This window comes from Hippoglossus stenolepis, chromosome 5 (genome assembly GCF_022539355.2).
Source record: "Hippoglossus stenolepis isolate QCI-W04-F060 chromosome 5, HSTE1.2, whole genome shotgun sequence".
NCBI classification, from domain to species: Eukaryota; Metazoa; Chordata; class Actinopteri; order Pleuronectiformes; family Pleuronectidae; genus Hippoglossus; species Hippoglossus stenolepis.
This window is the reverse complement of record NC_061487.1, coordinates 13101183-13118547: the sequence shown is the minus strand read 5'-3', so window position 1 is coordinate 13118547 and position 17365 is coordinate 13101183. Positions and strand designations below refer to the sequence as shown.

At 44.1% G+C, this 17365-nt stretch overlaps 2 protein-coding genes across 3 annotated transcripts; both read left to right on the top strand.

Moving 5' to 3' along the window:
* Positions 1-541: 541 nt before the first annotated feature.
* On the top strand, positions 542-12069 carry LOC118109972 (cingulin-like protein 1). 2 transcript variants are annotated; one of them, XM_035157469.2, is made up of 19 exons: positions 542-622; positions 2225-3190; positions 3291-3358; positions 4741-4846; positions 4927-5022; positions 5111-5259; positions 6244-6385; positions 6496-6708; positions 6796-7002; positions 7313-7417; positions 7543-7695; positions 8104-8274; positions 8504-8656; positions 9689-9778; positions 10553-10636; positions 10836-10960; positions 11199-11307; positions 11416-11579; positions 11668-12069. In XM_035157469.2, the coding sequence occupies exons 2-19, from the start codon at positions 2252-2254 to the stop codon at positions 11744-11746; spliced, it is 3153 nt and encodes a 1050-aa protein (XP_035013360.1). In that variant the 5' UTR covers positions 542-622; positions 2225-2251; the 3' UTR covers positions 11747-12069. The 2 variants fall into 2 exon arrangements, with proteins under 2 accessions (XP_035013360.1, XP_035013358.1); XM_035157467.2 differs by having other exon boundaries at positions 3264-3358.
* A 133-nt stretch (positions 12070-12202) lies between these two features.
* Positions 12203-17365, top strand: LOC118109973 (aquaporin-9). The gene is made up of 6 exons (XM_035157470.1): positions 12203-12456; positions 12715-12841; positions 14141-14278; positions 14427-14545; positions 15325-15542; positions 16579-17365. The coding sequence occupies exons 1-6, from the start codon at positions 12355-12357 to the stop codon at positions 16781-16783; spliced, it is 909 nt and encodes a 302-aa protein (XP_035013361.1). The 5' UTR covers positions 12203-12354; the 3' UTR covers positions 16784-17365.

Below are 17365 nucleotides of genomic sequence, written 5' to 3'. Positions count from 1 at the left end.
GTAAACAAAAACAATAACAGGGATGATCCCGATGTTGAAACGTTTTTTAACCAGAGGTAAAAGATTGTGTTTCTGTATCTAAACAACTTCTTAGATACAAGAAGTAATGTGGGCGAAGGAGCATCAAAACTTGATGCTTTGTAACATCTGAGGCAGGAGTCCTCCAATATATATAAAGTACTAAATACTTAATATATAAATTACACAAGTTCAATCCTCAGGGCACATAGACTGTCAGCAGTTAAACTTCTGACAGGAGGAGGAGGAGTAGGAGGAGGAGGAGGAGGAGGAGGAGGAGGAGGAGGAGGAGAAAGAGTGTTAGCGGACAGACTGTGCTCTCTCTCTCTCTCGCTCTCTCTCTCTCTCTCTCTCACACACACACACACACACACACACACACACACACACACACACACACACACACACACACACACACACACACACAGGAGGAGGCGGAGTAGAAAGAGTGAGAGCGGACAGACTCTCTCTCTCTCTCTCTCTCTCTCTCTCTCTCTCTCTCTCTCTCTCTCTCTCTCTCTCTCCCCCTCACACATCGACTCACTACAGTTCGTGTGATATTGATCCTGGACAGACGCGTAGTTTGCTGCTGCTGAGCTCTGTGGTGAGTTCAGGGACCACACTGTCCCTTCTTATTCACTTTACCTGCTCTCTTCCAAAACTTCAGAGGAACCTACAGTTTTCTGTGATGTGTAGAGTTTATGTTCCTGAATGTAATGTAACTGACTGTTGAGTCCGTTTGTGTGAAGGTAGCAGTGTCAACAAGTAGCCAGAAACCGGATAAACCAGCAAGAAACCTAATAGTTAATATTTGTTTGTTTGTTGGTATTTTATTTTTATTTTGTTAGTATATTTGGTTGGTGTATTTTTGTATACATGTTGTGTGAACTAATCTAAACTAAACTACATTTACAAGTGATATTATAAAAGTATTTTTATTAATAGTCGTATATGTATATAAATGATTATAATCTGTAATTAATGGTGTTGTTAATGGTTAGTAAATTGTTTGTTTCGAACACAGTTAATTCTAAGATATTCATAAGAACATCAATTGGTTGCCAGGTTGTATAAAATCCTACTTCTGCATGAGACTTAATTTGGCTTTTTTTCATTAAGGAGACCCTTAATGACTGTCTGACCTTTTTTAAGAAGCCAGTGTTGATGAAGTGATGTTGTTAAAGTTGCTGATGAATGAGTTTCTGTGGTCAAACGGTCAATCTGAATGGACTTTCTGTTGAATCTTCAGTGTTCTTTAAAGGCAAAGGAAGCAACATGTTAGAGGAGGATTCTTCACAACCTTCACAACAATGTAATCTTATTTATGACTTCTAACTGATCCATGAAGTTTTCTGGTGAAGGTTCAAAAGAACCACCTGCACAGAATTGAGGTCTCCGTGGTAACCCAGGGGTGCAAGACGCTGGTCGTGGAATCACAATGTCCCAGTTTTTAGTCTGGTGACCTTAGTTGCATAAAATGCCACAAAAGGTCTATTTGAACAGACTTACTGATTAATTTAACAGTTAACTAAAAGGACTGAGCAAGTGTGCTTGAGGAGGACAACCTGGCAACCCAAAAGTGTTTCTTCTTAATGACTTATAACATAACAGATCTATCAGTGAATGATTGATTACTTTTATTAAAGCCATTCATAACAGTGAATAATTCTCTTTTGAAGGATACCTCACTACTGAACACTTATCTTCCTGAACGTACTCTTAGGAGCTGCACTCTGTGGTGTCATAAATTAAAGTATTCATGCAGAGGATGGTGCGTCTAAGAAGATGTCGTTTTGTCTGCAGCACAACACCTCCTCTGTTCTGGTGTTTCACCCTCACACTGACATATTTATCGACAAAGATTTTCCTCAAGTGTCATACCACGAAGCGGGTGACGACACCTCGGAGACCTCGGCCAGTTGGAGTCGTCATTCCATGGGCTCAGCTCTGGTTGTACAATAGTAGGCTGTCATACGCACACAGGAGGAGCTGTTTTCATTGCACGGCAATATCAGGCTGTTCTCAGCGTCTGTTTATTGTGTGTGTGTGGTACTGACGCTCCAACCCGGCTCTGGTGTTTTGTAAACACCAACCCCAGCTTGACCAACCAGATGCATCAGTTTTCAGCTCACCTTCCCACACAGGATCAGTCTCCTTCAGTGCAGAATCTTAACCTATACCTGTCTTTGTTCTTTTGTTTTGCCAGTTGATCTGTTCATCCCGTGGAGTCAGGATGGAGTCGCACAGACTCAGTGGCTCTTCAGATGTCAGGATACAGAGGAGCTACGTGCAGGAGCAGGACAACTTGTTTGGAGTGAGGGTGCAGGTTCAAGGGATTAAAGGTCAACCTTACATCGTGCTGAACAGTTCGGGCCAGGAGAGCCACAGGGACGTCTCTGTCATAACTCACCAGGCCGGGTACAACCCAGGTATGGTGAGGAGGTCAGTGGATGAAAGACGCTCCCCAGCTGAGACACAGAGGGCTGCTTCCTCCTCCGGATTTCATTATCAGCAACATCCAGAGATTCTGAGCCCTTATGACCCTGAAAATAATAACCTCACCCGCCTCATTCCTTCAAAAACGGCCTCGGCTGCCCAACCTGGACTTCCTCCTGAGAAAACCACTAACATGACCAAACCCAGGATCCCTCTGCCAGCGGAGGGCCCAGTTGAAGAAGCCCAGAACAAGATGCCTCCTGCATGTGGACACATCCCTACACGATCCCCGAACTATGTGGAAGCAGACTCCATCGTATCTGTGGGGAAGCTGATAAGCCAGTTCAACAGCAGCCAGCGGAGGGGAAGGGGCGGCCCGAGGAACAGGCTGGACCCCGAGCATTGTCGAAGGTCACGCAGCGTGGACAGCAGACATCCCTCAGACTCCTCCACGTGCTCCTCTTCCTCCAGCCGACCCTCATCTCTGAAGGGCCTCAGGGGGGAGACCCCAGGTGGGACATATCTCTCCGGGTCAGCTGGGGCTCGACACCATAGTGTAGATGGCTCTTTGGCGAACCAAAGGGAGGAGAATAAGCACAGCACACTGCCCAGAGTTCATAATGGAAAAAAGGCCATATCTCCACATGCTGCAAAACTGCTTCACAGAACAGAGAAAGCGTCCAACTCCAGGTCGTGTAGTGACCAGACGGATGAATCAGACGAACGAGACACTCAGGTAATGAGATCTGCTTCAGAGCACAGTTGTCCTCTCCAAGGTTTTATTTATTCGCTGTACGTTCTCTAACCAGGTCACTCCTGATCTTCTGAAAGGACAGCAAGAAGTCTCAGTCGACCCAACTGAAGACACCGCGAAACAAGTACTGTTCGCCTACCTCAAGGATGGGTGAGTTCTCAGCAATCTGCACTTTCAGTTGAAATAATAGTTCAACGTTTTTGGAAATAGTGGTGATTTAACTTATTGCTGACAGTGAGATGAGAATATTGATACCGCTTTTCTGTTTGTACAGTAAATATGAGGCTACAGCAGCTGCTTAGCTTAGCGCAAAGCCAACTTTACTTTATTTATATAGCGCCGTGTAAACACAGAGGCAATTCAAACAGCGTCCTTACGAAACAAGGCATGAGTGTTTCTAATACAATGAAAATCTAAGTGGAAAAATACGATTTTGAAATTAGATTCCAAGTTCAGCTGGCAACTGTCAGGGTGTACACCCCCCTTCGCTTGATGCAGAGCAGGGATTGGCTCCATCCTAGAGGTGAAGATAATGAACGGATGGATTAAACTAGAAGAAAATCACTCAGAAAAGAATATTGGTAATGGGGAAACTTCTATCATGAATGTGTAAAAAATGAATAATATAAATAACAAGTTGTGATTTCACAAGTGGTCATATTCTGGACTTATTCTTGGTCGGGTGTAGCAGTAACTTCCTGGATGCAAACAAATGAGATACAAACATACCTTCACCAAGGCCCAGTCTCCTTAAATTCGATCATTCAATCACCAATCCATCTGCACCAAATAACGCACACTCTCAGATATACGTCCCTATAACATGCCTGATTTGGTGATTAAGATCCATGAATTAGTTGCTGAGAAATCAGTGAAAATGTTGAAAAACGCCTGAACTCGCAATGTAAAGGATTCACCCAAATTTACCCATACCAAGTTTTATGGTAATCCGTTACATAGTTTTTGTGTGATGCTGCTAAATAACTCAACTAAAGCTAAATAACTATTGTGCAGATCCAGGCTAGCAGTTTCCACCTGTTTATAGTCTTTATGCTAAGCTAAGCTAACTGGCTGCTAGAACTGACAAGTCAAAATCAATCATCTCATCTAACTCTGCGATGGGAAGATAACGACATTTCCAATAATATCGAACCGCTCTCCTTTATAACAGCGTAATAAATGTGTTTGTTTTTCCACTTTGAGCTGAGGTTGAGCTGGATGGTGTGTAGTACAGTCAGATAAGGGCGTGCTGATCCAGCTGTGTGTGCTCAAACACACAGAAGTCAGGAATGCGGAGCATAACTTTTGTTACACTGAAGGTTTTTAACATCCATCAGTGCCAATTGTCAAATATGTGCAGATGTAGAGCTGTTATATTTATAAGAGTTATAAGAATACACATTTACCTCTCTGGATACCAAAAGCTCAGAGCCCTGTGCCACCAGGTATTTGTTGAGGTCGCGAGTGACTACTTTTAATTATATCATTACACCCTGTTAGTGTGTTTGTGAAATATTTTTCTTGCTTTGCAGGACGACTGACGACGACTCCACCACTGAGAGGAAAGTCAACCTGCTGCTCCAACGGATCAACAAGCTCAAGTGGAGGACTGCTAAGAATGTGGAGGAGGAGGAGAAAGTGAGTGTCAGGATGATGTGTTTGCCAGCGTTGATGGTTGTTCTGCAGGATTTTGCCTGAAACTCCCTCTTTTCATGTAGGATTACGCTGCCGAGGTGAAGCGGCTGCAGGGGAAACAGACGGTGCTGGAGAGAGAAGTGACTGGGCTGAGGCAAAAACTGGAAACTGAAATGAAGGTGCAGCGCGGCCCCATCCTGCTGACTCACGCCTAAACCACTCGCTTCCTGTTCCTGTGACTGATGATGGTGTTGTTGTGTTGTGCAGAATGAAAAGACCCTGGCCGTGGCCTGCGAGAAGGCCAGGGCAGAGAAGAAGAGGCTTCAGGAAGAGCTGACCAAGAGTCAGACAGAGCTCAACAAAATGAGGGACAGGCTGGCTGAAATCCTGGCAGAGCTTCACTCCACCAAACAGGAGTAAGGATTTCAACTCCTGCTCATTCAGAGAAGTCTCAGAGTACAACTCTGCTAAGTATCAATACATCTTGTAGCTCTAAGGCGCTACAAAGAAAAACAAACTATTGTCTTATGTATACTCTCTACTGGCAGTAGATTCATAGTTACCACACAGACACGAGTTGTATCAATGATCTTGTCCTCTCTTAGCAAGAAAGCAAATAAAGTTGTTTTCGTTTTCTCCGGAAAAAACGGTCTGGACATTTTCCGCAGTTTGGCCTTTCACATAGGAAGAACACAGCAGGAGATTGTCCAGGTCAGGCGGGTTCACAACAACAGGAAAATGTCTGGAGCGTTCGGTCAAGGGGGGGTGTCTGAGTAGAGCGTGCAGGAGGCAGGACGCAACGTTTGAATTTCACTGCGGAGATCACATGTTTGTGTTTACAGCACATCAGCACCAGCGTCACATCATCACCAAAAACTCAAGTTTACATGGGCTCACACGGACATTTTACATACATTTTGCTGGGAAGCTGGCCGAAAAACATTTCAGAAAATGTCCAGAGCAACTGACCTTGACATTACAACCCCTCAGGAAAAGTTCAGGATAATGTTCGTACTTCAGTGCATGTCTGAAAGCAGCTTAAGTGTATTCCCTATTGTTTCTTTAAATGAGTCTCACAGCTATTTCAGAGCCCCAGAGGAGAATGCATGTTTTCCATTAACAGCAAATAAAACAGACATGTAGGACTAAAGTGAAAACCCAGACTTAAGCTCAGTGCTGTGTCTTAGTGAAGCTCATGCTCGTACTCTGAGGTCATTCATGTTAACTGTAACGTGTGATCTGATGGAGCTCGTTGGAGTCAAATACCATTTGGATCATGTGTGCAGATATTATGTTTTTGTTATCTAGTACTGTTCTAAAAACCTAAAGCTGGGTTCTTCTTCCCTTAATACTACTAATTCAACTAACTGCACATTCTTGTTTTGTGTGTACGTCGTCAGACTGAATCAGATGAAGGCGGAGAGGGAACGTTCTCGTACGGAGATGAAAGATCTTCAGCAGCAGCTCTCTGAGATGCACGATGAGCTGGACCAAGCCAAGAAGGCCGAGGTGATAAACACAGAGAAAGAAATCCTCCAGAAGGTAAATGAAAGCAGGTGTAGAAGATACAGCTCACAAATCAGCAGCAGCTTCAAAGCGTCTTCACTCCACTGGTGGTGAGTGACACTGAAATGTTATGGATTGTCTGTCAGGATATGGCACAGCTGCGTGCCGACTTCCTGGAGACGCTGCAGGTGAAGGAGGAGCAGGAGGAGGTGCTGCACCACCTGGAGAGGGAGCTCATTGCCCTGAAGGGGGCGCTCAAAGAGGAGGTGGAATCTCATGACCAATACATGGCCGCTCTGAAGGAGGAATATGAGCAGGAGCTGCAGAAGCTGCTCGGAGATTTAGAGCTGGCCAAAGAGGTAACATGGAAGATGTGCAAGACTTTTTGACATGTCTTCTATTTCACTTGTGGGGTTCATCGTTTATTTCTCCAATTGGTCTTTTAGAGCAACGGCGTGCTGTGTCAAGAGAAGGTGGAGGTGGAGGAGGAGAAAGGTGTGGCAAAGGTGCATCTGAAGGAGCTGAGCCAAGAGCGAGAGCAGCTGAGGGGAAAGGTGCTGGAGCTCAACAAGAGAGTGGATCAGCTGAGCCAGGGGATCCAGGAGGCTCGGACCACGGAGAGGCTGCTGGAGCAGAGAGCGAAGCAGCTGGAGGTGGGGAGAAGGTGTTTAGATAAACTTTCAAAAGTTTATCTAAATCATTTTATCTGGCATTTTCATGTTTGGAGTTGCTATGTGTGCTTTGTGTGCATGGGTTTTCTCCGGGGACTCCAGCTTCCTCTTATCAGTCCAAAAACATGCAGATTGGGGTAAAGTTGATTGGAGTCTCCAGGCTGTACCCCGCCTCCCACCCAATGTCTGCTGGGATTGGTGCCAGCTCCCCCTACAACCCTTAAAGGAAAAAACATTTTGGTAATGGTTTGATGGATTTATATGTTGATCACTGCTGATGTCTTGTTCTTAGAGAGAAAAGCAGCAGGTTGAGGAAATGTTAAAGGATGTGAGGAGGAACGAGGAGGACATGAGTCAGTCAAACCAATCGCTGGTCAGTCGGCTGGAGGATGTGCAGGTAAGACCATGTTGGTCTCTGAGGAGCAGCTGCGATGTTGCTTGTCATCCCATCTCTCTTTCAAAGTTGCAATGTTAAACAAATGATTGGAACCTCACAGTTCTCCATTGTTTTTCCTCTGACAGAGTAAGTTGACCAAACTCAATCACGAGCACAGGGACCTGAAGGAGAAGCTGAAGGACGAGAGGAAACAAATGGAGGAGCTGTGGAAGATCAAAACTGAACTGGAGGATGAGAGGAGGATGCAGGACCGAGCAGTGGAGCAACTGCAGAGGAAGGTGAGAGGAAGACTATTTATTGGCTTATTTATTTAGTATTGAATGCATGAACCATACGGTTTTCCAAATCTGTCCCCATTCAGAAGTGTCCTTGGGCAAGATACTGAACCCCAAATTGCCCCTGATGTGTGATAGTGTTGTATGTAGATGCACATGCATGAGTGTGTGTGTGTGTATGAATGGGTGAAAGGTAAAACTGTACTTTGAAGCACTCTAACCCTAACCCTAACCCATCAAGACAAGAAAAACACCATTTATTTATTAGACTATGTGGGAAATTCAACAAGACCTAAAAAGACCCCGAAGCCGCATGAGATCAGCAGCTGATTTGTCTTGTTTCCTTCATCCCTTATCTTCGTGTGTACACTTATCTCATCGTAGAAGCTCTTTGTTTTTCCATCTGCTCAGATGAATAGCATCATGGAGGAGTGCGAGGCGTCCACAGACGTCCTTCAGAACCAGATCGACGAGGCCAGAGAGAAGAGTCAGAGGGAGTTGGCCGAGCTGCGGAGACAGCTGCAGGAGAAGGGAGCAGAGCTGGAGAAATCCAGACAGGCGGCCAAAAAACTGCAGGAAGAGGTGTGGTGCTCATTGTCTCTCTGATTCACCAGTTTGTAGGTTCAACTGTCTTAGTCATCAAAATGAAATCACAAAGTTGGGGCAAAGAGGAGTTAGATGTCCGATGTGTTACCAGACTTGATTAATTCCATGTTCTCTTAATTACCTCTTGTTTATTCGCCAACACCAAATGCTCCATGTTACCCTAACTCATAGTGTTTGTTTACTCTATGGTCTCCTCCGCGTTCAGCTCCTTCCCCTGGATGAGGAGCTGCAGCGGTGCCGTGGGGAGCAGCAGGAGGCTCAGCTGCGGGGCCAGGAGCTGGAGCAGAGGCTGGAGGAGTTGGACGAGAGGAGCGCAGCCACCGTGGAGGAGAGAGAGCGGCAGGTCAAACTCATGGAGGTAAACCTCTCTGCAAGGACTTCCACAGGATGAGGCTGTAAATAAATATACAGTCTCGTTCCTGTATATAAATATATAGGACAAGACTGTATATACATATACTGGACAAGACTCCATATAAAGGTGGATGACATCATGACGCCGCAAAAGTGAAGCCAAAGTGCCTCAATCGCCCCCTTTCATAAACTCCGCCTCCTCCATGTTAGTGGATGGGACATGGCCCAACATAAAAGGTCAAAGTAAATGTCAAATAAAATTTTCTCTTAGATGTAATCTATAATTTTAGAGAAAATGCTATAAGGGCATGTTCAATATTGCATAGTATTTGCCAACTATATTTTATAATTTTTATTTTATTATTACAACTGTGCTTTACTATTGTCATTCAAGTCAAACATCCAGTTTTTAAAAGTTATTAGGGCAAATGGTTTAGAATGTCTCTGAGCGTAAAGTTGCTCTAAAACTGTGTTTAACCACTGTAACTTTTAATGTGAGACTTAACTTCACTTAACTCTGGACTGTTTATCTGTTCAGGTGCCAGTATTTACAATTCTCTTGTTCCTGGGAACTAAAAGGGCGCTGGACTGAGCCGTAGTAACTGCATCACACAGCTCAGCACTGTTTGTCTTGCTGATGACAAAACACGACACTGTGACTCCGGCACACTCACTGTTGACACAGCGTATCAGCCGAGGAAGCTGGTGTTTACAGTCAAAAGTTATCAGACCTGTCTGGGTGTTCTCAGGAATCTTCTTTTCCTCTTTCGCCCCGGTTTCCATTGTCGAACTCTCTCGTCCACACAGAAATCTCTCATCTGATTCAGTTTTTCAGACGCTATTATATTTGTCTTGCTTCCCCTCCAGGCTCCACATATGTTATTACTCAATATCCCTTTTTCTCTCAGTCAGTTTTCTGACCACAGCCTGTGGAGACAGATTCAACATGTCCTCTGTGTTATTGTGTACTATGTATTGTAATATGAGTGTTTTGATGATGATTTGACCCATTTTTCCTGTTTTCCTCTCCTCTCAGGGACGAATCAGTCACCTAGTAGAAGATCTCAATGATGAGCGCAGCAGTGCCGACCGCCTGATGGAGCGATTAGACAAAACCAAAGATCAGGCAGGTTCACCCCCCCTCTGTCTTCTTTTTCTTCTCTCTTTCTCACGCACTTCTCATTTTGTTTTTGCTAACGTTCATGAATTTGCAACGAGACGGCCCATCAGTAATAGAATAAGCTCAGTCTCTGGTGTGAGCTCCACGCCCTACATCTGTTTTTATCACAAACAGATGTAGAGCTGAGTGCTCGGGTTTCCCCTCCGACCCTGAAAGCTGCTGATTGGTGTGTTCAGAGCGGCTCATTAGACGAGTTATGCTTTCATTCTTAACACTCGCCGTGTAACTGCCCTGAAATATGTCAGATCTCCTCTCACTTAACATTCGCGTCTTTATCTGACGCCGTCGCAGCAGCCCCACGTCCTCGGTGCGTCGGTGAAGTAGGCCACCATTCATGGGAGAAAAGTGGTGCAGACTAATTGATACTAAACACTGTTTTGGGTGCAGTGCAAAGACAAATAAGAGTGAACTATTGTGTGCAGCTATTCACACTCCCTTCACTGGGCCTCTGCATGTTATTAGAGGGGAGAGAGACTGGAGATCTGATGTGGCCGCTCACGACAGACGGAGCATTTCCTCTGGGTTTAGGAGTTTAAGCTGGAAACTTTTCATTTAACCTGAAAATGCCTGTTGTCATGTTCTGTCCTCTTTAATAACACACAGGCATGTTTTTAATTAAGAGGGAGCACATATGCACAGGCCCTGGTTAACTTACCAAACATTTACCCTACTCTCTGTGTTATGATTGAAACTGCGTCTCGCTCTGTGTGTGTGTGGCAGATGGATCAGATGAGGAACGAGCTGATGCAGGAGCGAGCGGTCAGACAGGACCTGGAGTGTGACAAGATGAGCCTGGAGAGACAGGTACTGACCTCTGACCTCTGACCCCTGACCTCTGACCCCACACTGCCCCAAAGTATTCACTCGATAATATTCATGCTACATATATTTGTAATTCTCCTATCTTTGAAATGTGGTGTTAATAGAGACCAAACCTTTAAAACAAATCTTCAGAATCTGCTGCATCTCTGATATCCGTCTTCTGTTTGATTTCCTTCTTTAGAATAAAGACCTGAAGAGCAGAGTGACCCATCTGGAAGGATCACAGAGGACCAACCAGGATTCACTGGTCTCCAAACTCAGCAGTCGCATCCAGGAGCTGGAGGAGAAGCTGCAGGGAGAAGAACAGTCAGCATCTGCATATTATTATTCCTTATACACATTCATCTACACACAGTTTGTATTTACCAGTGCAGTGCAGGCCAACACTTTGGATAAGAGCTCCATCACTACACATGATGAACCCACTCCTATCACTTTCCCTGTGGTCGTAGGAGTCAGAGTATCTCTGCTCCAAACACACTTGAGGTGATGAGTTACAGGAAGCTGCAGCAGCGATGTGATCTCCTGATGCTTCTGCTCACAGGGACAACAACAGCCTGCAACAAGCGAACCGCAAGCTGGAGCGCAAAGTGAAGGAGATGAAGATGCAGGCGGACGAGGAGCAAGTGAACCTGCAGAGCCAGAGAGACCAGGTAGACACGCATGCTGTTTTGTTTTGCCATGGAGAAACGAATTTGAGTCGTCAGGAGCAGCAGAGACTTGACTCGTGATGCAATGTCTCACCTTGGTGAACTCTGCAGCTGACTCAGAGGCTGAAGACGTCGAAGAGGCAGATGGACGAGGCGGAGGAGGAGATCGAGCGTCTGGAGCACAGCAAAAAGAAGCTGCAGCGAGAGCTGGACGAGCAGATCGAGGCCAACGAGCAGCTTCACGGCCAAGTGACCACGCTGAGGAACGAGATGAGGTGACCACTCCCCCTCTGCCCTCAGCTTCCATGTTTGACCTTCTCACTTAAATGTAATCACAAGGAGTTCTGTTCTTTGCGTTCACAGGCGAAGGAAGAAATCTCCTCCTCTCATCAAGGTTGTGGAGGACGACGGGAACGACGTGGACGACTTTGGCTCTGATTGACTAAGGAATCTTTAATTTATTAATTCTGCATATTAACAACTCAGGTGTGATTTCATGGTGTTTCCTGTTGTGTGCAGCAGTGGCCCCTCGCCAAGGCTGCCCTCCTGTGGCGATGTGCGTAACTACAATATCTGATAAACATGTTTTTCAACATGCTACAAACTGACTTATTTACTCCCATAGATTTTTATTATTCCATTGCCGTGTGAGTTAATATGGTGCAAACTGCCAATTTTAAACTGATGAATAAATGTATTAAAATGCATATGTGTTTATAAACCTCCAGAAATTCTTAAAACAGAAATAAATCCAGCTGTATGATGTTTCAGTTCATCTGAGTTTGTCCGTAGCAACACATACAAATAAAAGAAATCAGATTTTAATGCACATTTAAAGGGAAACGTGAGACAAAACTCACCCGTGGATGTTTGCGTGTTCTGACGAGGCACTAGACGAGAAGCGTGTGGTTGTACAATCGGATCAATGGTCTGTGCTGAGTGGCTGCGGCGGGGCAGAGTTGGGGATTTGAACCCTCTGATCAGCTGCAGAGGTTCACACACTGCTGGACGTCTGGCAGCAGTTTTCACCGGCGATTTCCAAAGTGCTACATGGCAATACCACTCAAGAGAATCATGAGGCAACGCTGTGCTCTCAAACACGGAATACTCAAGGAATTCCTGGCAGAATTCCTGGGGACGTTTGTCTTGGTCGTGAGTAAAATTCTGTTTGATAAAATTCTGTTTTGACAGAGAAATATATCGCACTTAATGTATTGTGTTTGCTTTATGATTGATTTTAAAGTTCTTTTTCTTTAGTTTTCTTCTTAAGTTAATGTGTATGTGTTAATTTCACTTTGTTGTTCAAGTCCAGATCCCTCAGACTGATGACCTCCCCTTGAAAATGAGTTTAAAGGGATTTGAAGAGTTGTGGGTAAAACCCTGTCGTCCTCTCTCCCCCTCTTTGGTCAGTTGTTCGGCTGTGGCTCAGTCGCTCAGACCGTCCTCAGTCGGAACACCCTGGGCGAACCTCTCACCGTCCACATCGGCTTCTCTGTGGGACTGATGATGGCAGCGTATGTGTCCGGGGGAGTGTCAGGTAAATATCACTTCCATACTTATATTACATGAGCCACAGCATCTCACTAGCAGGGTTTGAGATGATACTTTGAATTGAATGCATGAACCAAACAGTGAATACGTGTTGGTGGACGATATTGATATTTGCTGCTGTCAAATCAACTAAAATTTATAAACTGTTTTAATACCATGGTTGTTTTTTTGCATATTCAGCTTCCTTCCTCTCATCAAATCTCCTCTTTACTGCTACAGACTCTTAAAAATAATTGATAGTTATTAAAAACAACCTGTGCCAGAGCATATAAAACAGTCTGAGTCAGTTTGTTCCATGTGTTCTAATCCAAACACAGTTACTCATGCGGTCTGCAGCTTGTAATAATGAAACTTTATGGCCTTCTGTCACCTCAGCCGCTCCAGTGTTGACGGGAATGGGCCAGCGTTCCCTTCGGACTCAATGCATGCGTATTGACCATTGATTTGTTAGTGCTAGTGCACAGCCTCTCCAGGGTCACACATAACCCGGGGCACTGAATGTCCTGCAAACTCCATCGATCACAGGCTACGTTCACCCGTCTATGATGGAGACCGTTCGCCTCCTCTGAGCAGCATCAACACATCAAAACGACCAGAAACATTTCACTCATTTCAAGGACAGATCATAGACAGACAAGTATTTCAGATAGTGTACAACATGCACTGCAAACCTGCACATTACTCAAAAGTAGGGAAGGATTGGATGGATGGAGGATGGATGGATGGATGGATGGATAGATAAAGAGTTCATCTCGTTATCTTTTCTAGAGAAACCAACCTTTCTAATATGTTTTTAATTAAAAACCTGCAGGATCTGAGTACAGTTTGATTAAAGAAGGAACAGAGTAAGTCTCACGTTTGCCTTTTGACTTACAGGATGATTTCAAGATTCAATTAAATGAAATTCTTATGTCACAGGCTCCCTTTGAGCCATGCTCAAAAATATTTGAAAAACCATACAAGCAAATAAATAAATAAATAATAGAATATAAAAAATGTAATTAAATATATGAAATAAAGTATTAAAATAAAATATAATAAAATAAACACCTAAAATATAATTTATTACACCTAAAATATAAATTATAAACTAAAGTACATTTGTGACCATTATCCTGCCTTTGTGGCCTTGAACGTACCTCACCAAACCCAGCACCGTCCCAGGGGCTGCTCCCCTCCTGCTGCTTCCTATAAATTGGCCTTGCATATAATGGAGAGGGTATCATGCCAGACACCCCCACACACTGCTCCCCTCCTTCACCCTGTGATTTATCTTCCCTCCCAGGGGGCCACGTGAACCCCGCCGTCTCTCTGGCCATGGTGATTCTGGGCAAACTGAAGATTTGGAAATTTCCCTTCTACGTCATCGCTCAGTTTCTCGGTGCCTTTGCCGGAGCTGCTGCAGTCTTTGGATTATACTATGGTGAATACACCTGAACGTCACTCTCTTCATATTATTTATTAATGCTTCTGAAACTGTGACCTCCAAAGGCTTAGTTTCTCCTATACTGTATTAAAATCACAAGCAACAATCGTGCACAGTTACAACTCTGTGTTTTCACTCTGCACAGATGCTTTCATGGACTTCACCAGCGGGATTCTGTCAGTAACTGGAATCAATGCAACAGGCCACATCTTTGCTTCCTACCCAGCGAGACACCTGTCAGTCCTCGGGGGCTTCATCGACCAGGTGAGAGTCACCGTGGTCACCGTGACCTGACCACACACACACACACACACAGACACACACAGACACACACACCTCCACTGTGACCTGCCGCTCCCATTCAGCCTCTAAATTCCACAAAGTCGGACAAATGTGGCTAATGCAAGATTGATCGTCCCATTTAGTCTGAGAACATCCCTCTTTTGCTCGGTTTTGACCCATTTCCTGTCGTTCACTGGGAGGTCAGATCCATACTTAACACCATTTCTCAGTCTGGTCTGGTGAGTTGGTGCAGCGATCCGAAGATAACACGTCTACCTACCGGCTGAAAACCACATCAGATGAAGCACTAAGATAAATCCAGTCAGGTCTGACTGTGCACATCTCAAAGTTTCCTTCGTTAGATCTGTGTAACTGTAGTGCTTTGAGGTGTAGGGCCTAAAAACGTTTTGTTAAAATAACTTACAACGCTTAAATTGAAACTTGTTTAGTGACATATATTCAGGTACAAGGACTGAAAGACCAAAAAGTTAAAGGTTTAATGCAAAAAGCCTGATATATGTAAAACTACACATTTAATATATTAGTTTGCACATTTAAATGCAGTTATTGAAACGATAAACACACTTTTACATAAACATTACTTACATGAGGGTAAAGTGCAGGAGAGGGAGGAAACTAAAAGCTAAATAAACAACAGGGTGACATCGGAATGATGAATACAAATAAATCACTTGTAACTGGGAGTTCACCAGTGACTGTTGTGTCAATGCTGCGTTCGTCCTCTCGCTCTGTTCCTCCAGGTGGTGGGGACAGGGATGCTGGTTTTGTGTATCCTCGCCATCATCGATGGTGGGAACATCGGAGCTCCTAAAGGCGTGGAGCCGCTGGCCATCGGACTCGTCATCATGGCCATCGGGGTGTCCATGGGACTGAACTGCGGATACCCCCTGAACCCCGCCAGAGACCTGGGACCCCGGCTGTTCACGGCCATGGCTGGATGGGGGATGGAGGTTTTTAGGTAACTGTTCGACAGAAGAAGACAGATTGGGTTCTTGTTTTTAATAGATCAGATTTATTCACTGTGATTTCTCTTGTGTACTTGGGTCGACTCAAATACAGGTAAATATAATATGTGTGGGTCTTGTTGCAATGATCAGGGTGATACTTATGGAATAGATTGAATATGCCACAATAAAATTTTTTTTTATATTTATTAAATAGAAAAACATTTTATGAAATAATATTAAAAATATATATATTTTACATCTAAATAGTAACACGTGATTCTTCTAAAATATAAAAAACATGTCCTTAATTGTATAATATCAATGAAAGAGATCAGAAACAGGATGTCAGATTATTTGTTTGTTTAACTTCATAAATTCAAATATACGTTATTGTCCCCATGGGGACATTCTTCTTGGGCCAAAGTGCTGCAGCGGCTGCAGAACAGGACACAAGAACATGTCGTGTAATAATAATGCAGAATAAAACTGAGTTGAATATTGCACCTGCCATAAAAACACTTAAAAAAGGATAAACGTATAAAAGATGAAAAAACTAAAACTGGCATTAAAACCTAAAAACCAGAGTGTAAAATGTGTAAAAGCTTATTGAGATGCATGGCTGAATCAACATGCTTCGTTAGTGAGCCGTGTGATGGACGTTGGGATGAATGAGAGCTTCAGGTAGGTGTAATTTTGGTTTTATATTCAAAAAATTTAATTGTAGGAATTTGATCTTTACTAACAAATAAATTCAGTTTGTGATAAACATTTGATAAGTTATGTATTTATCTTATGTGCAATATAGAAATGTATACGTGTCTGTCTGCCTCTGAATAGATCCTTTTATCAGTTTCATGTGTTCAGGTTTGTTTTGAAGCTGCTGACATGAACCCCACTTGTTATATAAGGTCACATGTATTTGACAGATGCAGTCGATGGTTGTAAATGATCCAGTGATGGCTCCTGTGACCTGCGGTGATGTTGCTGTCAGACGCTTGACTCACTGCCAGAGATGTGTTTAACTGTTGAACTCCTCCATCCCCTCAGCACTGCAGACTACTGGTGGTGGATCCCTGTGGCGGGGCCCATGGTCGGGGGAGTGGTCGCGGCCATCATCTACTACCTGCTCATCGAGCTGCACCACCCCCGCGAAGAGCCCGAGAAGCCCCACGAGGAGGAGGAGGAGGAGGAAGACGAGGAGGACGACGACAGCAGTCTGAAGGACAAATATGAGATGATCACCATGAGCTAAAGAAAAAAACCACCAGACAGGAACCTCCAGGACTGAGTGTATTCAGATTCACCTGCTCTCAGTGTCGGCCAGTCAGACGACAAACACCCAGCACAGCCTCCTCTGTCAGTGTCAGCTCTCTGTGCTCAACCTGTTCATAGGCTGTAGGTCCACCTCTGATTGACTTCATGCTCGGCAGAGACCAGCTTCTCCAGCTCAGCGATGACAACATTAAAAACCTGCACAGCTGAAAGCTCACAGTAAAAATAAATAAGGAAACTGTTTAGATTGACAAACTGCTGCTAGATGCACGCAATAAAGATGTGTGGACACTGTTTTAAAAACCAACACTGGACTGTCTCGTCCGCAGTTTAACGTTTTATGTTTCATAAACACATGAAAATCTCGGTCCTGCTTCACGATGTTCTGACTTTTCATCTATTTGTGTTGTAAATACTGTATTATAAATATGATCCTCTATTTGAATGTGCTCAGTTGGAATAATAGTTTAATATGCATGCCGGTTTCCTCCTATTCTTATTCTTATTCTTTGTATTTTACTCCATGTTGTTTTGTCTACATTAAAGTTTATAAAAATACCAA